This window comes from Rana temporaria, chromosome 3 (genome assembly GCF_905171775.1).
Source record: "Rana temporaria chromosome 3, aRanTem1.1, whole genome shotgun sequence".
Taxonomy (NCBI): domain Eukaryota; kingdom Metazoa; phylum Chordata; class Amphibia; order Anura; family Ranidae; genus Rana; species Rana temporaria.
Window position 1 is genome coordinate 454,190,973 of NC_053491.1, and position 27,300 is coordinate 454,218,272.

Consider the following 27,300-nt stretch of genomic DNA (forward strand, 5'->3'; position numbering starts at 1 on the left):
AAACGACGTTTTAAAAAACGACACAAAAAATTCGAGCATGTTCGAATTTTTTTTTGGTCATTTTTTTGAAGACATAAAGCGACGTTTTGCCCACACACGATCATTTTAAATGACGTTTTTTAAAACGTCGTTTTTTTTCATCACAAATAACGACCGTCTGTACGCGGCATTAGAAATGGAGATAGCGGCAGTCCAGGTCAGCAGGACTGGGGGGGGGAGGGGGAGGAGGGGCACCTGTGTACGTTAACCTTACAGAGTTTTCTGTAAAGGTAAACTTACCCTGTAAAGTACTGAAATATAATAATTTTTTTAACCTCTAAAGCAGATATGGTGCTTTTAGCTTAATGCCTATGGCCAGTACCTTTTTGTTATGTAGACTGCTGCCAAGAAGTTGTTGGGAGCCAGATCAAAGGAAGCGAAGGCCACACAACTCCTCAAATTATGCTGGATTTAACCCATCCCCCAGCTCTCATCTAAACTAATACTTTTGTGGCACTTACCTGTCACAGCCTTCTGGCTTACACCAGCTATTAGTACATGAACACGGATGCCCCTTTAGGGCACTGGGTCCTTCTCAAATGGAGTAAAAGTCAGCCAATCTGAAGCTCTGCCTAACTAAAAATGCTTCCCTTTGAAAGAACTCAAATGGCCAAAGGCAGAATCTATGATCAAACAGAAATGCTGTCCATCCAGAATTTGTGGTGTCAAACAGAGATGCTGACTGGCTGGTTGAGTATGAACATCACCCTTTGTGAAAAGGTATGTGAGCCGACACCATGGTTGTGTTCAAGTATCAGCAGAGTATTGGATAGCTTTTATCAGCTTAGGTAATTGGAAAGCTGAGAGGTTAAAGCATGGCTGTCAATAGGACCCACTCCATAAAGTACAGAATATGCAGTGTCTAGGTTCCATGTTTAACTTTTTGATTTGAAGCACCCGAGGGACTCACTTACCTGTGTAAGTAAATTTTTGCTTGAGATATTGAGCACTTTCAACAACAAGCTTTTTACAGCAACAGGCAGGGAGCAACTAGAAAATATGAGGGAAGGAGGACCCAGTTCCATTTGCTGGTTAGATATAAAACTACACAATATATGTATTCTTTGTTTCATATTTACCTTACTAAAAATAAAATATGTAGAAAATCCTTAGGCATGCCTAACTCCATGGCTGTCAAATAATACAAATTAAATTGGCTAAAACCTGTTAAAATAAAATAAAAAAAAATCTGGATTTTAAATAGCTATTACAAACCTTTTTTGACCTCCAATATGAACTCTATATTGTGCATAGAATGAAGAATATTTTTTACTTTTTGCTGTAATAAATATCCCCAAAAATATATAAAAAAAAACAATTTTTTTCCTCAGTTTAGGCCGATACGTATTCTTCTACATATTTTTCGTTAAAAAAAATCACAATAAGCGTTTATTGATTGATTTGCAAAAGTTATAGCGTTTACAAAATAGGGGATAGTTTTATGGCATTTTTTTTTTTTTACTTGTAATGGCGGCGATCAGCAATTTTTTTTTTCAGGACTGCGACATTATGGTGGACACTTCGGACACTTTTGACACATTTTGGGACCATTGGCATTTTTATAGCGATCGGTGCTATAAAAATGCATTGATTACTATAAAAATGCCACTGGCAGGGAAGGGGTTAACACTAGGGGGCGAGGAAGGGGTTAAGTATGTTCCCTGGGTGTGTTCTAACTGAAGGGGGGGGTGGGACTGACTGGAGGAAATGACTGATCGCTGTTCAAACATTGTATGAACAGAAGATCAGGCATTTCCCCCCTGATGGGACCGGGAGCTGTGTGTTTACACACACAGCTCCCGGTTCTCGCTCTGTAACGAGTGATCGCGGGTTCCTATTGGCTGCTGGGAGAGATCACGTATAGCTACGTGATCTCGCCCAGCAGAGCCGACCTGCCGCCGTATAACTGCGGCGGCTGGTCGGCAAGCAGTTAAATGACTAGTTAATTAGCTCATGTCAATTTATGTTTCTGGTTACAGTTTGTATTGAGTGGGAAATATGATCAGGAGGGGGAAACTCCTTCTCCAGTGTATAAAAGCCTGTATTGTTGTTCAAATAAACAATTGCAGCTTTGCAGCCAAATGAGTCCTGCCTAGTTCTTGGTTGTAATATACAGCTATAATATCTAATACCTATATTCACTGGAGGAAGTGGTATATGATGGAAGCACTCAAGCGGAGTGCCATGAGGTTCCGTTACACAGGCATTAAGTACAACTAGCCAAACATTTTGTCCAAATTTTAGACAGCATCGGCCGGTTCAATAGAAACCGGCCAACGTTCGTCCCATGTGTATGGCAGCCAGTCCGACAGAAGCCGGTCAGACATCCGCATGCTGACGAAGGGGCATAACTGTAAAAGATCTGCCGATCAGAATCTGATCAGCGCTTTCAGCCAGTGTGTTTTAGCATGGGGGGGGTTCCCCTGTCAATACACAATAGCTTAGCAGTGGAGATCGCTGTACTAATATTGGATAGTTAGTGCAGCGGCTCCTTCCGAGCTCTTCATTTTTTTACATTCAGTGCACCGGGTTGAACAAAAAATAAACTGCTAGTGTGTACCAGACTTTACAACACTAGACATAATAGACCCGATTCATTGAGCTGAGAGAGCACTTATAGTGGTTCTATGCATTAAGATAAATAAAAAAAAGGAGAGAGAGGGGGAGGGACTAAGCCACGGCTCAGTGTCTGAAAGGACACACAGAACAGTGGCTCGGCTTGGGTGCCCCATAGCAAGCTGCTTGCTGTAGGGGCAGAAGGGAGGGGCCAGGAGCGCTGGCGAGGGACCCCAGAAAAAGAGGATCAGTGGTACTCTGTGCAAAACCATTACACAGAGCAGGTAAGTATAACATGATTGTTATTTATAAATGAAAAAATAAAAATAACACTTTAGTATCACTGTAAGACATCCTAAAGTGTTCCTAAGGCATGCTAAGATGATATCTCAGTCAGTGTACTGTGTATTTGATTGCCATGCTTTAAAGTGTTTGTGAAACCCTAAGATTAGATTTCTCTTAGCTCATCCTTTTATCTGTAAATATATAGTTGAAAGCCTTTTGTTATTTTTGTTTGATGAGTAAAAAAAAATACCTTTCAATCCCACTATATATTTTGTGAGCTTGCAAGTTTCTGTGTTCTCTGCAATTTCATCTCAACCAATGTTATTAACCCTGCTTGGTTCAAACTATTCTTCCAGAAGCGCATTTGTGAGGTCAGGCACTGATGTTGGATGAGAAGGCCTGTGTCGCGGTCTTCGCTCTAATTTACCCCTAAATAGTGTGTATATATATATATATATATATATATATATATATATATATATATACTGTATATATATATATATATATATTAATACGCTGCCAGAAACAGTACACCATAGAATGCACTGTAGATATAGGCTCCACCTCCTGAGAAAATTGGCACATTTTACCACCTGATCCAGGTCAAGACCCGCTCCTGCAGCGCAATCCTTCTCTTGACAAAGTCCACCAAGATTGGCAGATCAAGCCTCAAAGGAAATCATCATCAAAGCACACCTGAGGCTTCCTATAATTGACTCTTTTCCTTCTCTTTAATAGGATTCCCCAAGTGCCTGTGGTACCTGTCATCGTACCTTAAAACTCCACTGGTATTGGCAGCTCTGCTGTCTTGTCTAGGGTTGCCACCTCATCCCTTTAAAACAGAACACATATGAATTACACAGGTTCTGAGGCTAATTTAATTTAGATAAGGCTCCACTTGAGTTCAATTACCACCTTAATCAGCCACAGAACCTGTGTAATTCATATGTGTTCTGTTTTAAAGGGATGAGGTGGCAACCCTAGTCTTGTCCTTCCAGACCCCTTTTCTTACATTTTATTTTTGTTGTTTACCGATCCAGATTCCTAGTTCCACGTTGGGAACATTGCAGTCCTTATTTTTTACATTGAACACCTTTCTAATCCCATGCATTGATATAGCATGATTTCACCCAACAAAATTTATGACAAATAATAGCTCTCTCTGTGCCCTTTGTTTTTAACTTGTACTAGATGTTATGTACACACTTTGTACCGATGGTATATACTGTTCAGGGATCGTACTGCCTGGCCTTTCCCAGCACAGTTTGCTCCCAGATGGGGTGCGGGGGGAGACGGGGTAGGGACTTGCAACGTATGTATGCTACCCAGTATAATTCATATAGTTCACTTTGTCTGTTTTTCAGTAATGTGTTCATACCGTGACAACGACTGTTCAATGTACTTTGTTACAAAATCTTAAAAAAAGAAAAATAAATCTAATGTCAACAACACTAACATAATCAGCTACTATATTAGTATAACAATCTATAAACTTTTCTATTACTCCAGAAACAGAATTCCCTTCATCAACAACCAGTGATGCCACATCAGAAGAATTAACAACAGACTTGAATTCAAGCACAGAATCCACCACCGTGCCTGGTATAGCCATACAATCATCAACAGAGATACCCACAACCTCATTAACTGATTATTCTACTGAAACTGAACCCACCTCAGATATATCCATACAGTCCTCAACAGAAAAACCCACAACCTCATTAACCGATAATTCTACTGAAACTGAATCCACCTCGGATACCGGTATATCCATACTGTCCACAACAGAGATACCCACAACCTCGTTAACTGATCATTCTACTGAAAGTGAACCCACCTCAGATATATCCAAACCATCCACAACAGGGATACCCACAATCTCATTAACTGTTCATTCTACTGAAACTGAACCCACCTCAGATATATCCATAGAGTCTTCAACAGAGATACCCACAACCTCATTAACGTATCATTCTACTGAAACTGTTCACATCTCAGATATAGCCATACCGTCCTCAACAGAGATACCCCCAATCTCATTAACTGATCATTCTACTGAAACTGTACCCACCTCAGATATATCTTTACAGTCCTCAACAGAGATACCCACATCTCCATTAACTGATCAGTCTACTGAAACTGTACCCACCTCTATTATATCCATACAGTCTACGATAGAGATACCAACAACCTCATTCACTGAAAATGTTACTGAAACTGAACCCACCTCAGATATATCCATACAGTCCTCAACAGGGATACTCACAACCTCATTAACAGATCATTCTACTGAAACTGTACTCACCTCAGATATATCCATACAGTCGTCAACAGATATACACACAACCTCATTCACTGATCAGTCAACTGAAATTGTAACCACCTCTTTTATATCCATACAGTCCTCAACAGGGATACCCACAACCTCATTAACTGATCATTCTACTGAAACGGTACCCACCTCAGATATATCTATAGAGTCTTCAACAGAGATACCCACAACTTTATTAACTCATCATTCTACTGAAACTGTTCCCATCTCAGATATATCCATACTGTCCTCAACAGAGATACCCACAACTTCATTAGCTGATCATTCTACCAAAACTGTACCCACCTCAGATATATCCCTACAGTCCTCATCAATGATACACACAACCTCATTCACTGATCATTCTACTGAAACTATTTCCACCCCTGTTACATCTATACAGTCCACACCAGAAATATCAACAACTTTATTTACTGAGCACTCTACTGAAACTTTAGCCACCTCTGCTCTATCCATACAGTCTACAACAGAGACACCAACAACTTCATTAACTGAACATTTTACTAAAACTGAACCCACCTCAGATATATCCATACAGTCCTCAACAGAGATACCCACAACCTCATTAACAGATCATTCTACTAAAACTGAACCCACCTCAGATATATCCATACAGTCCTCAATGGGGATACCCACAACCTCATTAACAGATCATTCTACTGAAACTGTACTTACCTCAGATATATCAATTTCCTCCTCAACAGAGATACCCATAACTTCAATAACTGATCATTCTACTGAAACTGTACTTACATCAGATATATCAATTCCCTCCTCAACAGAGATACCCATAACTTCAATAACTGATCATTCTACTGAAACTGTACTTACATCAGATATATCAATTCCCTCCTCAACAGAGATACACACAACCTCATTCACTGATCGTTCTACTGAAACTATTTCCACCCCTGTTACATCTATACAGTCCACACCAGAAATATCAACAACTTTATTTACTGAGCACTCTACTGAAACTTTAGCCACCTCTGCTCTATCCATACCGTCTACAACAGAGACACCAACAACTTCATTAACTCAACATTTTACTAAAACTGAATCCACCTCAGATATATCCATACAGTCCTCAACAGAGATACCCACAACCTCATTAACAGATCATTCTACTAAAACTGAGCCCACCTCAGATATATCCATACAGTCCTCAACGGGGATACCCACAACCTCATTAACAGATCATTCTACTGAAACTGTACTTACCTCAGATATATCAATTCCCTCCTCAACAGAGATACCCACAACTTCAATAACTGATCATTCTACCAAAACTGTACCCACCTCAGATATATCCATACAGTCCTCAACAGAGATACCCACAACCTCATTAACATATCATTCTACTAAAACTGAACCCACCTCAGATATATCCATACAGTCCTCAACGGGGATACCCACAACCTCATTAACAGATCATTCTACTGAAACTGTACTTACCTCAGATATATCAATTTCCTCCTCAACAGAGATACCCATAACTTCAATAACTGATCATTCTACTGAAACTGTACTTACATCAGATATATCAATTCCCTCCTCAACAGAGATACCCATAACTTCAATAACTGATCATTCTACTGAAACTGTACTTACATCAGATATATCAATTCCCTCCTCAACAGAGATACACACAACCTCATTCACTGATCGTTCTACTGAAACTATTTCCACCCCTGTTACATCTATACAGTCCACACCAGAAATATCAACAACTTTATTTACTGAGCACTCTACTGAAACTTTAGCCACCTCTGCTCTATCCATACCGTCTACAACAGAGACACCAACAACTTCATTAACTCAACATTTTACTAAAACTGAATCCACCTCAGATATATCCATACAGTCCTCAACAGAGATACCCACAACCTCATTAACAGATCATTCTACTAAAACTGAGCCCACCTCAGATATATCCATACAGTCCTCAACGGGGATACCCACAACCTCATTAACAGATCATTCTACTGAAACTGTACTTACCTCAGATATATCAATTCCCTCCTCAACAGAGATACCCACAACTTCAATAACTGATCATTCTACCAAAACTGTACCCACCTCAGATATATCCATACAGTCCTCAACAGAGATACCCACAACCTCATTAACATATCATTCTACTAAAACTGAACCCACCTCAGATATATCCATACAGTCCTCAACGGGGATACCCACAACCTCATTAACAGATCATTCTACTGAAACTGTACTTACATCAGATATATCAATTCCCTCCTCAACAGAGATACCCATAACTTCAATAACTGATCATTCTACCAAAACTGTACCCACCTCAGATATATCCATACAGTCCTCAACAGAGATATCCACAACCTCATTAACAGATCATTCTACTAAAACTGAACCCACCTTAGATATATCCATACAGTCCTCAACGGGGATACCCACAACCTCATTCACTGATCGTTCTACTGAAACTATTTCCACCCCTGTTACATCTATACAGTCCACACCAGAAATATCAACAACTTTATTTACTGAGCACTCTACTGAAACTTTAGCCACCTCTGCTCTATCCATACAGTCTACAACAGAGACACCAACAACTTCATTAACTCAACATTTTACTAAAACTGAACCCACCTCAGATATATCCATACAGTCCTCAACAGAGATACCCACAACCTCATTAACAGATCATTCTACTAAAACTGAGCCCACCTCAGACATATCCATACAGTCCTCAACGGGGATACCCACAACCTCATTAACAGATCATTCTACTGAAACTGTACTTACCTCAGATATATCAATTCCCTCCTCAACAGAGATTCCCACAACTTCAATAACTGATCATTCTACCAAAACTGTACCCACCTCAGATATATCCATACAGTCCTCAACAGAGATACCCACAACCTCATTAACAGATCATTCTACTAAAACTGAACCCACCTCAGATATATCCATACAGTCCTCAACGGGGATACCCACAACCTCATTAACAGATCATTCTACTGAAACTGTACTTACCTCAGATATATCAATTCCCTCCTCAACAGAGATACCCACAACTTCAATAACTGATCATTCTACCAAAACTGTACCCACCTCAGATATATCCATACAGTCCTCAACAGAGATACACACAACCTCATTCACTGATCGTTCTACTGAAACTATTTCCACCCCTGTTACATCTATACAGTCCACACCAGAAATATCAACAACTTTATTTACTGAGCACTCTACTGAAACTTTAGCCACCTCTGCTTTATCCATACAGTCTACAACAGAGACACCAACAACTTCATTAACTCAACATTTTACTAAAACTGAACCCACCTCAGATATATCCATACAGTCCTCAACAGAGATACCCACAACCTCATTAACAGATCATTCTACTAAAACTGAGCCCACCTCAGATATATCCATACAGTCCTCAACGGGGATACCCACAACCTCATTAACAGATCATTCTACTGAAACTGTACTTACTTCAGATATATCAATTCCCTCCTCAACAGAGATACCCACAACTTCAATAACTGATCATTCTACCAAAACTGTACCCACCTCAGATATATCCATACAGTCCTCAACAGAGATACCCACAACCTCATTAACAGATCATTCTACTAAAACTGAACCCACCTCAGATATATCCATACAGTCCTCAACGGGGATACCCACAACCTCATTAACAGATCATTCTACTGAAACTGTACTTACCTCAGATATATCAATTCCCTCCTCAACAGAGATACCCACAACTTCAATAACTGATCATTCTACCAAAACTGTACCCACCTCAGATATATCCATACAGTCATCAACAGAGATACCCACAACCTCATTAACAGATCATTCTACTAAAACTGAACCCACCTCAGATATATCCATACAGTCCTCAACGGGGATACCCACAACCTCATTAACAGATCATTCTACTGAAACTGTACTTACCTCAGATATATCAATTCCCTCCTCAACAGAGATACCCACAACGTCAATAACTGATCATTCTACCAAAACTGTACCCACCTCAGATATATTCATACAGTCCTCAACAGAGATACACACAACCTCATTCACTGATCGTTCTACTGAAACTATTTCCACCCCTGTTACATCTATACAGTCCACACCAGAAATATCAACAACTTTATTTACTGAGCACTCTACTGAAACTTTAGCCACCTCTGCTCTATCCATACAGTCTACAACAGAGACACCAACAACTTCATTAACTCAACATTTTACTAAAACTGAACCCACCTCAGATATATCCATACAGTCCTCAACAGAGATACCCACAACATCATTAACAGATCATTCTACTAAAACTGAACCCACCTCAGATATATCCATACAGTCCTCAACGGGGATACCCACAACCTCATTAACAGATCATTCTACTGAAACTGTACTTACCTCAGATATATCAATTCCCTCCTCAACAGAGATACCCACAACTTCAATAACTGATCATTCTACCAAAACTGTACCCACCTCAGATATATCCATACAGTCCTCAACAGAGATACACACAACCTCATTCACTGATCGTTCTACTGAAACTATTTCCACCCCTGTTACATCTATACAGTCTACATCAGAAATATCATCAACTTTATTTACTGAGCACTCTACTGAAACTTTAGCCACCTCTGCTCTATCCATACAGTCTACAACAGAGACACCAACAACTTCATTAACTGGTTATTCTACTGAAACTATACCCACTTCTGATACATCTATAACGTTCCCAACAGAAAAACCCACTGTCTCATTCACTGAATATTCTAGTGAAACTGTACCCACAGGTACACAGTCCTCAACACAACCCTCTACCATATTATCCACAAATCAATCTACTGAAATTAGACCCATTTTTAATACAACTATACATTCCTCTACACAGCCCTCCACCATATTGTCCACTAATCAATCTATTGTAATTACATCCACTCCTGATACAACTATACAGTCCTCTACATTGCCCTCCACCATATTGTCCACTAATCAGTCTACTGAAAGTAGACCCACTTCTACTACAACTTTACAGTCCTCTACACAGCCCTCCACCATACTATCCATTAATCAGTCTACTGAAAGTAGACCCACTTCTAATACAACTATACAGTCCTCTACACTGCCCTCCACCATATTATCCACTAATAATTCTACTGAAAGTAGACCCACTTCTAATACAACTTCACAATCCTCTACACAACCATCCACCATATTATCTACTAATCATTCTACTGAAAGTAGACCCGCTTCTAATACAACTATACAGTCCTCTACACAACCCTCCACCATGTTATTCACTAATCAATCTTCTGTAATTAGACCCACTCCTGATACAACTACACAGTCCTCTACACAAACTTTCACCATATTATCCACTAATCATTCTACTGAAAGTAGACTCACCTCTAATACAACTGCACAGCCCTCTACACATCCCTCCACCATATTATCCACTAGTCAGTCTACTAAGACTTCTACCCAGTCTACACCAACAACCTCTACTACCAAAAAGCCACCAATTACACAGCCAGGTGAGTGTGAGCTTACAAATATTGTGCTTTGTTTTCACCATGCCCTTTCATCTTTTATTGGGGGATAATTATTTTTTTTCACCTGGTGGATTAAGTGAACTTATTCCAAGTTTCCTCAGTACTTACTGTACCTCCATGGGTGATGAATGATATGTCAGCACCACACAACCATTCTAGCAATCCAGGGATTAGAAATCCCTGTTATTTCCCCCCATCTATCTCCAGGTCTTCCTTCCAGATCAGAGTGCTCCCAATTAGTCAACGCTGATATGTGACCAATCTGACCAATCAGAATGCCCTACAGAAAGAAGGGGAAACAAGTATGTATTTCAAATTCCTGGACTTCTACACTGCGAAGGCGCAGACATCTCATCACCTACGGCGTTAAGTACAGTAGGGACTGGGGGGGTGGGGGGTGGTTTTGGCGGTTTTATGTTGTTGGTTAATTTTTATGAAAAGGGTGAATGTACACTTTAATGTTTAGATTTAATATTAATAATTAGGGTAAAGAAACTGTTATTTATTGACTTAATTATATCAATATTTACATATTTCTTTAAGAATGTACATCATATGTGTAGAGACATGCCAGTCTCAAAATGATATTGCATTATATATACTTTTTTGAGTATGTAATTTAACAGCAATAAGCATTCTTATTTTTAGTATTATTGTTCTTAAACATTTTTAATCATATTAAGAAAACAAAGCAATTCTTAGTGAATCTTAATTTTTTACTGTTTTCTGAAAACTAAAATCACCATTTCTTTTTTTTTCTATTATCACCTTCTGCTCCTACCATGCAATATAATTGATTCATTTTCCTTAGATCCACCAAGAATTTTGCAGGACGAAAGCCTATCTGACCAAATACAAATATAGTGGATTGTTAAAATTGGGTTTCTGAAGTGGCGGCTGGTGCTGTATATTTTGGGGAGGGGGCGGCAAAAAAGAGATTCTGGCACCACCCCCAAAACCCCCCCCGGTCGGTCTCTCAGTCAAACCCCCCCCGTCGCTCATTCATCCCCCAACCAGCTCTGCACTTATCTAGGTTGTGGGCAGCTTTGGTTCCTTCCTTTATCACCTTCTCCTTTTCGGGGGCTTCTTCCTCGGCGGCTTCACCCTGTGTCTCCGGCTTCACAGTGGTTTTTTCCTTGGCAGCTTCCCTCGGCGGCCAATATGATCACTTCTCTTCTCAGCCAATTGGGTCTTAAGACCTTCTTCGTGATTGGCCAGGAGGAGAATCAGGAAGACAATAGCGAATATTATTTTGCTATTGTTACACAACTGGGTGGGCTCAGCCCACCCTTTTTTTAATCCAATTAGAGCCTCAGACTCTAATCATGTGCTTAACCACTTAAGACCCGGACCAAAATGCAGGTAAAGGACCTGGCCAGTTTTTGCGATTCGGCACTACGTCGATTTAACTGACAATTGCGCGGTCGTGCGACGTGGCTCCCAAACAAAATTGGCGTCCTTTTTTTCCTACAAATAGAGCTTTCTTTTGGTGGTATTTGATTTTTTTCGTGACATCGACATTATGGCGGACACATCGGACAATTTTGACAAATTTTTGGGACAGTTGTCATTTTCACAGCAAATAATGCTATAAAAAGGCATTGTTTACTGCGAAAATGACAATTGTAGTTTGGGAGTTAACCACTAGGGGGCGTTGAAGGGGTTAAGTGTGACCTCATATGTGTTTCTAACTGTAGGGGGCGGGGCTGGACGTGTGACATCATTGATCGTGCTTTCCTATATCAGGGAACACACGATCAATGACAGCGCCACAGTGAAGAACGGGGAAGCTGTGTTTACACACAGCTCTCCTCGTTCTTCAGCTCCGGGGACCGATCGCGGGACTCCAGTGGCGATTGGCTCTGCGGGTCCCGCGGCCGCAGAGCTTCGGACCGGATCGCGGGTGCGCGCCCGCGACCCACGGCTGGGCACTTAAAGAGGACGTACAGGTACGTGCTTGTGCCCAGCCGTGCCATTCTGCCGACGTATATGTGCAGGAGGCGGTCCTTAAGTGGTTAAAGTGACACTAAAGTAAAAAAATAACAAACATGTTATACTTACCTCCACTGTGTGGCTCGTTTTGCACACAGTGGCCCCGATCCACGTCTTCTGGGATCCCTCGGCGGCTGTCATGGCTCCCCCTCCGCAAGAGCTTTCCACCTTCATGCGAGCGAGCTCGCATGGGGGAAAGCTCTTGCGTGCGTGCTTCCGTGATACAGTGGTGGGCATAGCCGCCGACTGTATCACTTGGCCCTGCCCCCCGGCGCGCCGCGTCATTGGATGTGATTGACAGCAGCGCCAGCAAATGGCTGCACTGCTATCAATCTGTCCAACCTAGCCAAATCACCAGCTGGGAACCGAAGAGGATGACGGGGACGAGCGCAGGACTTTCGAGGGGTGAGGTAAGTAAAACAGGGGCTTTTGGATGTTTTTTCACCTTAAAGCGGAGCTTCACCCTAAAGTGGAACTTCCGCTCATCAGAACCCCCCCTATTTGCACCCACTTTTTGGGGTCCTCACTGCGGGGAGTCTGCGGGTAGTGCATCACTTGCCGCCCCCGCCCGTTGTGTTCTGGGAAACACTCGGCTCCCAGAACACAACGGAGACCAGTGAGGACGGCGCTTCACTTCCTGATCCCCTCACCAAGGATGGCGGTGGGGGCAGCAGAGTGACGAGCGATTGCTCGTCCTCTGCTGCCGACGGCGCTGGACTCCAGGACAGGTAAGTGTCCTAATATTAAAAGTAAGCAGCTGCTGGCTTTTAATATTTTTTTTTCCGGGGGAGATCCACTTTAATGCATAGGATGCATTAAAGTGGATGCATAGGATGCATTAAGGTGAACAAAAATTGTATATTCAAATTGTAAAGTGTATAGCCATCAAAAGTATCACAATCGCAATGTTTTCACATTAAAGCAGAACTAAACTCTCTCAATCAGCATTAACTATTGTTTTCCTTATTCTGCTACCATTAATACATAGATAGGAAGTGAATAAAAAAAGTGTCTCTGGATGGAAACACTAACAGCGCTGTTAGTGTTTCCATCCAGAGACACTTTTTTTATTCATTTCATTTCTTTTATAATAGCTGCTATTCTGCAAAAAACAATTACTATTTTATATATTACACTATATCCACAGAGCGTTTGGATCAGTTTTATCTTTGGATAATTTCTGATATATTTCTTACATAGATAGGAAGGTATATTATATTATATTTGCTTGTTTTAAACATTTTTTTTTTTATTAATTCAGTTGCTTCCTGGTTTCTGTCATACATCCCAGGAGTCTTCATGTGAATTTTTGTCTTTCATATGGGAGGAGGAGAGGAGGGAGTTTCTCTGCTAAGCACACCCTCCTGCCTTCATGCCTGAGCTAAGGGCAGATGGATTTCTAGAAGTAAATGCTACATGAAATATCGGCCCTTACCAAAGATAGCCACAGCTAGAGATGCTAAGGGGGAGGGTGTATTTCAAATTCATGAATTTAATAGAGATTTCAGTTTGTGGTGCTCAGATAAATTTTAGTCCCGATTTAAGAAATACATAATTGTACCGGATAAATTCCAGTGCAAGAGTGAGATTTTTTCAAATTGAAAAAATTCAGGAAATTGTAAACTCACGTGTTTTTATGTAATGTCTTTGAAGGAGTCAATTGTGAAAATGGTGGTTATTATGATGGAAACAGATGTGTATGCAAAAATGAAAATTTCTACGGGATCAGGTGTGAATTCATTGTGAGTGAAATCAAGAAAGGTAAGTTTATTTCCATTCTATAAAAGGAATTACATACATTAAAGTGGATGTAAAGCCACTCTCATCCTTTCTCACTACTGCCATAGTGCTGATCTATAAGGATATAGATGCCTCCTGCATGTATCCTTACCTGTCAAATGTCTCCCCTCTGTCTGTTATAAGAACTGAAAAACTGCAGATTCCGTGGGTGGATCGTGATGTCAGTAGACTCCCCGTCCTCCTCTACACTCCCCTTGTCAACATGCATTTTTTCCTATGCATTCCTTACACTAAATTCTGCTATGATCACTAACATCCAGTCAAAATCCAGAAAAGTAACCACATGACTTCAGAAAAGGAGTGGGGGTGAAAATTGATAATAATGCCTGTCTCCAGGCTAGTGCATGAGATATTTAAATGACCTGTCACTCACAACAAGGGGGCGGAACGGACTAAGGTTTTTCTCTGTAAGTCTGTTTTATTTCACTGAACAATAAAAGAGGATTGCTCAGAGCTGCATTCACTCTGTGTGGCAAGACTGGGCACAGATGATAGGAAATCTTATACTCTACATTGTGACATTTCTGGTTTACATCCACTTTAATGGTGGATCATGATATAGCGTTTAGAGAGGATGAGGAAAGACAAACTTGTTAAGGCTCGTACACACGATAGGTTAAACCAATCGTGTGTAGGCCCCATAGGTTATTTAACCTTCGGTTAAAAAAATGGCAACTTGCTTTAAAATTTAACCGATGGATTGCTAACCGATAGGTCAAAACCGATCGTTAGTATGCAAAACCATTGGTTAAAAATCCACGCATTCTCAGAATCAAGTTGACACATGCTTGGAAGCATTGAACTTCATTTTTTTCAGCACGTCGTTGTGTTTTATGTCACCGCGTTCTGACATGGTCGGTTTTTTAACTGATGGTGTGTAGGCGCGACGGACCATCAGTCAGCTTCATCGGTTAACCTAGGCTTTAGTGTGTTGTTTCTCCTTTCCCTGTCCAGTCACAGAGTAAATGTAGTGAGGGAACCTGTAATTAAAAGTGAAACTGCAGCAGAGACAGACAGGGCCGTACAGTGTGTGGCAGAGCAGTGAAAGGCCTCGTACACACGACCGATAATCTTGTCGTAAAAGAAACGTTGTTTTCCTCGACGAGGTTCTTGTCAAGCTTGTGGAGAATCTTGTTGAGCTTTCCTTGCATACACACTGTCAAGACAAAATCTCGTCGTTCTCAAACGCGGTGACGTACAACACGTACGACGGCACTATAAAGGGGAAGTTTGATTCCACTGGCGCCACCCTTGGGGCTGCTTTTGCTAATCTTGTGTTACCGCGTGTTTAGTAAAAGTTTGGTGAGAGACGATTCGCGCTTTTCAGTCTGTTACAGCGCGACGAATGTGGTATCTCCATTACAAACGCTACTTTTACCGAAGGCACACTCCCATCTCATACTTTATTCTGAGCATGCGCGCAGGCCCGGATTTACTCCCTTTGCCACCCCAAGGCCAGGTCCTTCAATGCCGCCCCCGCCTGCGCAGTACAGCAGGGGGGACATTATCCGCCGGGTGACTTTTTCTTTTTCGGCAGGACACTGAGAAGGGGGGGGGGGTTTTGCTGCCGAAAATGAATGACAAAACGACATTGAGTACCGGGAGGGAGGTTGCTCACCTCCTCTTCCCTCTGTTTTTTCTCCTCTCACCATCCACATGACAGGGGAAAGTAAAAGTGTCCTCTCCTCTCAGCCGCAGTGCCGCCCCTGCACCCACTGCCGCCCCGAGGCCTGGCCTTGTTGGCCTTGTCTGGAATCCGGCCCTGCATGCGTGGGTTTCTAAGCATACACACGAACGTGTTTCTCGTCGTAAACCAGCCCGACGAGAAACCCGACAAGGAAATTGAGACTCCCGACGAGAAAAAAGAGAGCATGTTCTCTTTTTTTCTCATCGAGATCCACAACAGTTTTCTCGACGAAAAACATACACACGACCGTTTTCCTCAACAAAAAAGCTCTGCCAGCATTTTTCTTGATGGATTTTGACGAGGAAAACGGTTGTGTGTATGAGGCCTAAATCTCAGGACTGGATGGACATAAATATAAATCCTTTAGCTGGTAAAACAACCAACAATGTAGAATTTTATCTGAATAATAAGCTTTTGTCTAGAGTTCAGCTTTAAATGGAAAAAAAATGTACATTTTGCTAGTAAAGAAAATTTTGTTAAATGAGCACAACATTTTTTTTTTTATAATATTTATGCTAATAACTTAAAATGTGAGCAGAAGATCTTTTTTACATTTGTTTTGGGAATGCGAGAAGTTACGTTCCACTTGGAGGGAGGTCTTGGATTTGTTGGATATGTTGGCTGGGAGTAGCATGGCTCTGACACACACTCACTGTTTGCTGTTCGAGAATATTCCAGATACCCCTAAACCCCTGATGCGTCTTTTGCACACTATATGTGTGGCGGTTCATTGGACGATTGCGCTCCATTGGAAGCATGGTTCCTCTGGCACAGATTGTGTCTAGGGTGGACCAAATTATGCTCACGGAGAAGATTCATCACACACTTAGGGATACCATGCCGCTTCACAACGCTAAATGGAACCCCTGGTTTTTGCACCGTATCTCAGCTCAACCATAGATTGGTTTTTGTGTAAAAACAAAAAGAGAAAAATTATTATTTTATTTTTTATTTATCTTTCTTTACATTTTTTTTTTTTTTTACTGTGAGTTCTGTGTTTTGTTTTTGCCATTTTTCTTTTTTCTTTTTGTTATTTGATTTTTCTACCACTAAATGCTACCCTTGTGGTATTCATGACGGTTGTTTGTCACAGACTTTGGTCAGCAGTTCGTGTTATTGAGCTGTTACTGTGTTAGTTGATGCTCACAGAAGTCTGTAATTTTCAATGTGTGTTATCTTGCCTGTCATGTCTACTGGATACCTTATTTGATGTATTTTGTATTTTGCTTACTTTCAAATAAAAACTTTTCCGTAAAAAAAAAAATGTGAGCAGAAAACACACTAGAGCTTGATTTGTGCTTCTCGTTATAGAAATGGTCACTGTCACAGTAACAGTCAACATTACCATAGAACAAAATTTTACTGAAGATCTCAAGGATGAAAACTCTGACAAATACAAAAAGTATAAAGAGAATTTCCTGAGTGAGGTAATTTATGTTGTGATTACTATCTCGTGATTAAATCTTATTTGAAGTTGTATTGAAATTTAAATGTGTTTGTGTGCATATATATATATATATATATATATAGCGGGTAAAATAAAAGTTGAACACGTCACCATTTTTCTAGCTAAATATATTTCAATTGACATGAAATTTTAACCACATGTCAGTAACAACCCATGTAATCCATACATACAAAATCAAAACAAATATGTTCGGAAATTAGTTTATGTGTAATAAAATGGAAGGACACAGGGAAAAAGTATTGAACGCGCTAACTGAAATGTATTTAATACTTCATACAAAATCTTTTGTTGGTAATGACAGCCTGAAGACGCCTCCTGTATAGAGAAACTAGTCTCATGCATTGCTTCCACACAAATTTTGAAAGTTCCCTGGGCCTCTTCTATAAACTCTGATCTTTAGTTCTTTCCATAGATTTTCGATTGGATTCAAGTCTGATGATTGGCTGGGCCATTCTAGCAGCTTTATTTTTCTTTCTTTAAAACCAATTGAGAGTTTCCTTGGCTTTGTGTTTGGGATCATTGTCTGGCTGAAATGTTCTCCCTCGTTTCATCTTCATCATTCTGGTAGATGGCGGCAGATTTTTATCAAGAATGTATTGGTACATTTTTCCATTCATCCTTCCTTCAATAATATGAATTTTGCCATTACCATATGCTGAAAAACAGCCCCACACCATGATGTTCCCACCTCCAAACTTCACTGTTGGTATGGGGGGTGTTTTTGGGGTGATGTGCCATTTGATCTTCAAACATGGTGTGTATTATGGCATCCAAAGAGTATTCTCCCCTTATTTCACAGCCTTGTCTAAATGTTGTGTGTACTGGAATGGCCAGTGACACCCAGAGACTTTTGAAGGATGTGGGGTACTCCTGTGCCAGCTTCAGCAATGACTCTTGGGTCTAGGTCATCCTATGTCCGATAGGGGCATAGGATGACTGAGTAATGATATCATTAATTACATGAGATGGGACATTACTGATAATTCATGTTTTGCAATATTATCTTGAAATATTACAAGTTGTTCCTTATGAACAGGTCAATAGACTGTTGAGGTGTTAATTGAGTCTGGCTTCTGAAACACATTCCATAGTGTGATGCTAATACCGTTTTGTGTCTATTGTACTAATTAATAGTCAGATTCATAGAGAGTTACGCCGGCGTATCAGTAGATACGCCGTCGTAACTCTGAATCTACGCCGGCGTTAATTTAAGCGTATTCTGGAAACCAGATATGCTTAAAGGGTCACTAAAGGAAACATTAAATAGCTTCCTTTACCTTACTGCAGTACTGGTTTCATGTCCTCATTGTTCGTTTTTGCTTTGAAGTAGCTGTAATTCTGCTGTGATCTCCACACTTCCTGGTTGCCTGTTTCCTTATAACCATGGTACTGGGAGATTTTCACGGTGGTCTAAGCTGTCATTACTGTGTGTCTAAAACTCCTCAGAACCAATCAGATTCATTTTAAAAACAAAACACTGCCCTGGATTTGTCTGTTTTTGTTCTGTGAGTCTTCCCGACTCACCTCTCATGTATGTACCTTTAAAATCGAAAGTGAAACTAGAGGCACATTATATGATAGATTAAATTCAATTTTTAATCATTTTTAAAAGGAATCAGTTAACTTTTATGGAAAAAAGGAAAAAATTGCGCCAACCAATAATATAAACGGTAAAGTCCTTTGTGTTCCCACAAGTGAAATAAAAAAATGCACCATATGAGTGCATTTAAAACGTGAATAAATGAAAAAATCCAGTGTCAGAGTCCATAAATGATGAATCCAAACCAGACAACACCCAGTGTGAAGATGATTTACAGTTGTGAACCGCCACCATATGGACTGAGGCTTACCGATAGGTAATTAAATAACAGCGTTATTCAAATTACAGCAGGATACTCCAGAGTGCGGGATCACAGCCAGGGATACACCAGGTCACGGCCCTTTAAGAGATCCACGACGGGATGCAGCAGAATATACTAAGCAGTACTCGTCCTCATAACATCTCAACAGCCCAGTCGGTTGTAAACCTCCCTAGAGCGACTTTTTCTCTCTTTTTTTCTGGTTTCTAATCAAATTCGACCGACTCAAGACAAACGGCACAGAAACGACTTTAGAACATAGGCGTCTTGCAATATCCAGCATTCTTTATATTATTGGTTGGCGCAATTTTTTCCTTTTTTCCATTATTCTGTGTTAGTTCACGCTATTGCAGCCTTCCCATTTATTCACTTAATTTGTATTTGATTAGCGCAATTTTTTCTTCCTGATAGTTAACTTTTATGTCCCAATAACTTTTATATACCCAATAAACAGTCATTTCAGCAAAAAATTTTTTTTCCTTTAGTGACCCTTTAAATTAGGCTAAGATACGAGCGGCGTAAGTCTCCTACGCCGTCGTATCTTAAAGTGTAATTTTTAGGCTGGCCGCTAGGTGGCGCTTCCGTTGAGTTTGGCGTAGAATATGTAAATGACTAGATACGCAGATTCACGAACGTACGTGCACCCGTCGCAGTAAAAATACGCCGTTTCCGTAAGAGATACGCCGCGTAAAGATAAAGTTGCCCCTAGGAGGCGTAGTCAATGTTAAGTATGGCCGTCGTTCCCGCGTCAAAATTTGAAAATTTTACATCGTTTGCGTAAGTCGTCCGTGAATAGGGCTGGACGTAATTTACGTTCACGTCGAAACCAATACGTCCTTGCGGCGTACTTTGGCGCAATGCACACTGGGATATGTACACGGACGGCGCATGCGCCGTTCGTAAAAAACGTCAATCACGTCAGGTCACCCCCATTAACATAAAACACACCCCCTCAGCCTAATTTGAATTAGGCGCGCTTACGCTGGCCCCATTTACGATACGCCGCCGTAAGTTAGGAGGCAAGTACTTTGTGAATACAGTACTTGCCTCTCTGACTCAAAGGGTCACTAAAGGAATTTTTTTTTTTAGCTAAATAGCTTCCTTTACCTTACTGCAGTCCTGGTTTCATGTCCTCATTGTTCGTTTTTGCTTTGAAGTAGCTGTAATTCTGCTGTGATCTCCACACTTCCTGGTTGTCTGTTTCCTTATAACCATCGTACTGGGAGCTTTCTCACGGTGGTCTAAGCTGTCATTACTGTGTGTCTAAAACTCCTCAGAACGAATCAGATTCATTTTAAAAACAAAACACTGCCCTGGATTTGTTTGTTTTTGTTCTGTGAGTCTCCCCGACTCACCTCTCCCCCGGAACTTCATGTATGTACCTTTAAAACCGAAAGTGAAACTAGAGGCACATTATATGATAGATTAGATTAAATTTTTATTCATTTTTAAAAGGAATCAGTTAACTTTTATGTCTCTATACCCTGTAAACAGTCATTTCAGCAAAACATTTTTTTTCCTTTAGTGACCCTTTAAGGTGGCGTAGCGTAAATACGGTACGCTACACCGCCTTAAAGATGCGGCGCTCTACATGAATCTAGCTATAAGTCTGTAAAGGTCAGATGTCTAACGTTGAGGTGTTAATTAGGTCTGCTTCTACAGACCTTTCATTATGTTATGCTAATGACACTGTTTTGTGTGACTTCTCAGGTGTAGCAATTAGGTCATGTTAATTATGTCAGACCAGTGCCGAAAAGTCTGTGGGATGTGTATCTGAGACTCGTTAGTCCCCCCCCCCATTGTGTGATGTGTGGGTGGAGTGTGTCTTTGTCCCTGTGCTTACTGAAGCATGCTTGTAACTGTATAAAAACCTGAGAGCTAACCATTAAAGCATTCATTCATTTTGGAACCAGGAACAGAGCGTGTGTCTCGTCTTACTGGGAAATGAAATGGGTCCTGTCTGCTGGATTGTGGATTGTCAGATAAGCTGTCGTGGTTGATGGAATGGGAAATAGTAAACGGTGGTGACCGTTACATTGTGCAGCAAACTTTAAATGAGCTTCAACATGCTTTTTCTTCAGCAATGGAGTCTTGCGTGGTGAGCGTACAAACAGGTCATGGCGGGTGAGTGCATTACTTTTTGTCTTAAGAACCCGCTCATGTACTGTACATATATGTCGGCACTTTAAAGATGGATATCTCGGTAATGGCAGCAGCTGCTGCCACAACCAAGATATCCATCTTTTCTGTGAGCGGTCCTGTAAATGATAACGGTGGTCTCCACAGCGGATTCGCCGCAAGATCACCTCTCCCGCCGCTCTCCGCCACTTACCGGAGCCATCGGTAGCGACGGAGGCGATCGGGTCCTTCTTCCTGCTTGGCTGGGATACGAGTGGGGGCAAGATGGCCCCCACCCGTCTCCATAGCATAGCAGGACGGAAGCGATGTCAAAACGTCACTTCCGCCCATGCATTTTAAAGGCACATTTTTCTGTTGTCATTTTTTTAAATGATACATTTACATTTTTTTTTTTTTCTATTGCATTTTAGTGTAAATATGAGATCTGACATCTTTTTGTCCCCAGATCTCATATTTAAGAGGACCTGTCATGCTTTTTTCTATTACAAGGGATGTTTACATTCCTTGTAATAGGAATAAAAGTGACCCATTTTTTTTTTAAACAGTGTAAAAGTTAATAAAATAAATTAAAATAAATAAGAAAACGAGCTCACGCACAGAAGTGAACGCATACGTGAATAGCGCCCGCATATAAAAACGGTGTTCAAACCACACAAGTGAAGTATCACTGCAATCGTTAGAGCGAGAGCAATAATTCTATCCCTAGACCTGTAACTCAAAATATCTAATCTATAGAATTTTCTAAGTGAAGCCTATGGAGATTTTTAAGGGTAAAAGTTTGACACCATTCTAAGAGCGGGTGCAATTTTGAAGCGTGACATGTTGGGTATCATTTTACGTGGCGTAACATTATCTTTTACAATATAAAAAACAAATTGGGCTAACTTTACTGTTGTCTTATTTTTTTATTAAACATTTTTTTTCAAAAAAAGTGTGCTTGTAAGACCGCTGCACAAATACGGTGTGAATAAAAGTATTGCAATGACCTCCATTTTATTCTCTAGGGTGTTAGAAAATATATATATATAATGTTTGGGGGTTCTAAGTAATTTTCTAGCAAAAAAATCATAGTTATAATCTTGTAAAAACTGAGTCTGAAAAACAGGCAAGGTCCTTAAGTGGTTAATACAATTTAGCTGCTAATTCCAGGTCTTTCTGAAGCTCTCCCCAAGTGGAGATACAAACAACACAGTCGCTTCCAGAGCTAATAGGTCTTCCAAGGTGAGGAGTAACAGATGTCAGATAAAATGGTGGTGTGAAAGGTATATATGGTATCCCAGAACTAAATGAATACTGCCTTCCTCAGATGGGGTAATCCGAAAGGAACTACAAGAAAAACAGAAATGGAAGGCTCCCACACCTAGTGCATTACCAGAGATACTTTAATAATAATATTTTTTTGTATAAAAGTGGATACTCACAAAATGCAACTGACAAAAGGCCATAAACACAGTGGATGCACATGCACAGAACATGGGGTACAGCTAACGCATTTTGGGGGCGCACCCCCCTTCCCCCGAGCTAGACCTAGCTCATAGGAAGGGGGTGCGCCCCCGAAAGGCGTTAGCTGTACCCTGTGTCCTGTGCATGTCCATGCACTGTGTTTATGGCCCTTTGTCAGTTTAATTTTGGGTGTATCCACTTTTATACAAAACAAAATATATTATTAAATGATCTCTGGTAATGCACTCTATCTATTCTAATAATTATTTTCACTCCTCTGTCAGAAATCTTGTGAGGATTACCTGGTCATGGCTGGTTTATGGTGAAATTAGGTTCTTTCCACTTCTAGATTATGGCCCCATTAGTGCTCACTGGAACATTAGAAGTTTGGAAATCATTCTGTAACCAATGCCATCAGAATGTTTTGCAACCATTAGGTTGTGAAGGTCTTGAGAGAACTCTTTGCTTTTACCCATCATGACATGTTTCTTGTGTGACACCTTGGTAATGAGACACTTTTTTTATAGGCCATCAGTTGAGGCTGAACGAGCTGATATTAATTTCCACTGACAAGGGGCAGGATTGCTTTCTAATTACTCAAATATTTCTGCTGGTGTCTTGGCTTTCCAATCTTTTTTGCACCTCCATTTCTTCATGTGTTCAATACCTTTTCCCTATGTCATTTCATTTTATTACACATAACTTAACCACTTCCCGACCTCCTCATGTACATTTACGTCAGCAGAATGGCACGGACAGGCACATCCACGTACCTGTACGTCCTCTGCTAGACGTGGGTGGGGGGTCCGATCGGGACCCCCCCCCCGTACATGCGGAGGTCGGGTCCGCTCGGGGAGCGATCCGGGACGACGGCGCGGCTATTTGTTTATAGCCGCTCCGTCGCGATCGCTCCCCGGAGCTGAAGAACGGGGAGAGCCGTGTGTAAACACGGCTTCCCCGTGCTTCACTGTGGCGGCGCATCGATCGGGTGATCCCCTTTATATGGGAGACTCGATCGATGACGTCATTCCTACAGCCACACCCCCCTACACTAGTAAACACATACACAGTGATCCCTAAATGTTACTGCGCCCCCTGTGTTTAACTCCCAAACTGCAACTGTCATTTTCACAATAAACAATGCAATTTAAATGCATTTTTTGCTGTGAAAATGACAATGGTCCCAAAAATGTGTCAAAATTGTCCGAAGTGTCCGCCATAATGTCGCAGTCACGAAAAAAATCGCTGATCGCCGCCATTACTAGTAAAAAAAATAAAAAAAATAAAAATGCAAAAAAACTATCCCCTATTTTGTAAACGCTATAAATTTTGCGCAAACCAACCGATAAACGATTATTGAGATTTTTTTTACCAAAAATAGGTAGAAGAATACGTATCGGCCTAAACTGAGGAAATTTTTTTTTTTTTATATATGTTTTTGGGGGATATTTATTACAGCAAAAAGTAAAAAATATTGCATTTTTTTCAAAATTGTCGCTCTATTTTTGTTTATAGCGCAAAAAATAAAAACCGCAGAGGTGATCAAATACCACCAAAAGAAAGCTCTATATGTGGGGAAAAAAGGACGCCAATTTTGTTTGGGAGCCACGTCGCACGACCGCGCAATTGTCTGTTAAAGCGACGCAGTCCCGAACTGTAAAAACCCCTTGGGTCTTTAGCCAGCATATTGGTCCGGGGCTTAAGTGGTTAAAGGAGGGGTCTCAAACTGGTGGTTCTACAGCTGTTGCAAAACTACAAATTCCATCATGCCTCTGCCTGTGGGAGTCATGCTTGTAACTGTCAGCCTTGCAATGCCTTGCAATGCCTCATGGGACTTGTAGTTTCGCAACAGCTGGAGGGCCACCAGTATGAGACCCCTGATTTTAAGTGTTAATAAACCACAACAATACAATCAGTCTGTATATGCAGTAAAGCATGCTCACTGTGGAACCTAAGGGGTAATCCTCTGCATTATGTAAAAAGGCTGTTTGATCCTATCTTCTTGGATCCTCCCCTTCTTCCACTGTCCCCAATCCATCTACTGGTAAGACAGAGCCTTTGGAGTCACTCGCTCAATTTAGTGTGTGTTGCTAGATTTTTTTTTTTTGGGAGGGTGCATGTGATCAGCACAGAGCCAATTAGCACAGTCCAGACACAGGCTTTGGGGTCCTGCAGCATTATAGGAGAAATAAAACACCTCTTACAAGCTTTAAGCAGACACTGATAGAAGTCACAAGACTGCTATAAACTGCTGATGAGAAATATATTTACAGAGAAAAAAGGTGACATATTCAATACTTATTTTACCCGCTATATATAATCAGAAAAGCTAAGGTATTTTCTTGTCTGAATCAATTCTTAACCCAGTACATCTCCATTTCACATTCTAACTTTGCTGTTGGTTACAGACCTTAAAGCGGAGGTTCACCCAAATAACATTTATATCAGACCAACTTCTTTATACTTCTAACATGTACAGTCCGCCATTTTTTTTTTTAGGCTGTACATACCTGTATTGCATAGGCGCGTCACAGCGTTTCCGAAAGAAGCCGAACATGAAGAAGCTCTATAAGGCGCCTGCACAGTCAGCTCTACACAGCTCCTAGTCGGTGCGCAGGCGCCGTATAGAGCCGGCTAGCAGCTCTGCATGTTCGGCTTCTTTCGGAAACGCCGTGACTCGTGACGCGCCTACGCAATACGGGGGGCGGGGCCTTATCCGCCAGGGAATAACTTTTTCTGAAAGGACGTCAATCATCTGGGCGACCTCCCAGATGACATGCCTCCTCAGCATAGAAACGCCTACTGGTCTGATATAAATGTTATTTGGGTGAACCTCCGCTTTAATTAGGCAATTTACATACACATTCAGTGACTCTTCTCTTATCAGATGGCTCCATCTTGAAGACAAACTGCATGCACATTAATTCTGTGCAAATGGGGAAAATCACATGTTACTAAGCTATTTTCTCTCCAAGTTTAATGCTATTTATTTATAAAGAATACACTTAACCAGGAAAGTATCACATTATGGCCACTAGATGGAGCTGTTGATCATAAGTGGCCATAATGTGGTATTTTCCTGATTCACGCTACTCTTTACAAATCATTAACACTCTATGGCCCGGTACACACGAGCAAACTTGTACGGTGAAACCGGTCCGTCGGACCGTTTCCACCGTACATGCCTGCCAGAGGGCTTCTGTACGATGGTTGTACTAACCATCGTACAGAAGTCCGTGCGTAAACAATACGCGGGGCGTGTCCGCGTCGTCGCCGCAACGATGACGCGGCGATGACGCGGAGACGTGGGCGGGCCTGCCATTTAAAGGCTTCCACGCATGCGTCAAAGTCATTCGACGCATGCGAGGGACGGCGGGCGCTCGGACATGTACGGTAGGTCTGTACTGACGACCGTACATGTCCGAGCGGGCAGGATTCCAGCGGACGGTTTTAAAACACGTCCAGGAATATTTGCCCGCTGGGAAAAGGCCCGGCAGGCAAATGTTTGCTGGAATTTGGCCCACTCGCGCCTACACACGACCGAACATGTATGCTGAAACTGGTCCGCGGACCAGTTTCAGCATACATGTTTGGTCGTGTGTACGGGGCCAACCTGGTAAGAAAATAAATTAAAGGGGTTTTCCACCTTTTTTTTTAGTTTAAAAAAAGTCAGCAGCTACAAAAAGTGTAGCTGCTGGCTTTTAATAAACAGACACTTACCTGCTCCATTGCTCCAGCTCCTCGCCGACCGGGGCTCCGCTCCTCGCCCCCCCTTGCCGGCCGGCGTCTTCATTCTTAGTGTGGGCACCCGGCAGTGACAGCTTTCGGCTTCACGGCCGGGCACCCACTGCGCATGCGCGAGCGGCAGTGCGCATGCGCGAGTGGCGCGGCGCCATCCGATTGGACAGGGAGGGGCTGTGAAAAGGCGATTAAGCTAATCGCCTTTCCAGCCCCTCGGCGGAAGGAGGAAGTGGGACAGGAAGTCCCCTTCTCCTGAAGCCCCCACTCCCACCCCAAAAAAATTACATGCCAGATGTGGCATTTAAGGGGGCGAGGAGTGGGTTAAGCGGAAGTTCCATTTTTAGGTGGAGCTCCGCTTTAATGACATGTGACATTGTACTTGTTTGTAC

The 27,300-nt window shown here is 41.5% G+C and overlaps 1 protein-coding gene across 1 annotated transcript in view; it reads left to right on the plus strand.

The window, feature by feature from the left end:
- The first annotated feature begins 4,368 nt into the window (after positions 1-4,368).
- The window catches only part of LOC120933454 (mucin-3A-like), a 42,870-nt gene continuing 19,938 nt past the window's right edge, over positions 4,369-27,300 (plus strand). The window contains exons 1-3 of the mRNA XM_040346682.1: positions 4,369-10,764; positions 14,428-14,535; positions 17,573-17,688. Coding sequence (XP_040202616.1) covers positions 5,526-10,764; positions 14,428-14,535; positions 17,573-17,688 — 5,463 coding nt within the window. The 5' untranslated portion in view covers positions 4,369-5,525. The remainder of the gene's footprint in view (positions 10,765-14,427; positions 14,536-17,572; positions 17,689-27,300) is intronic.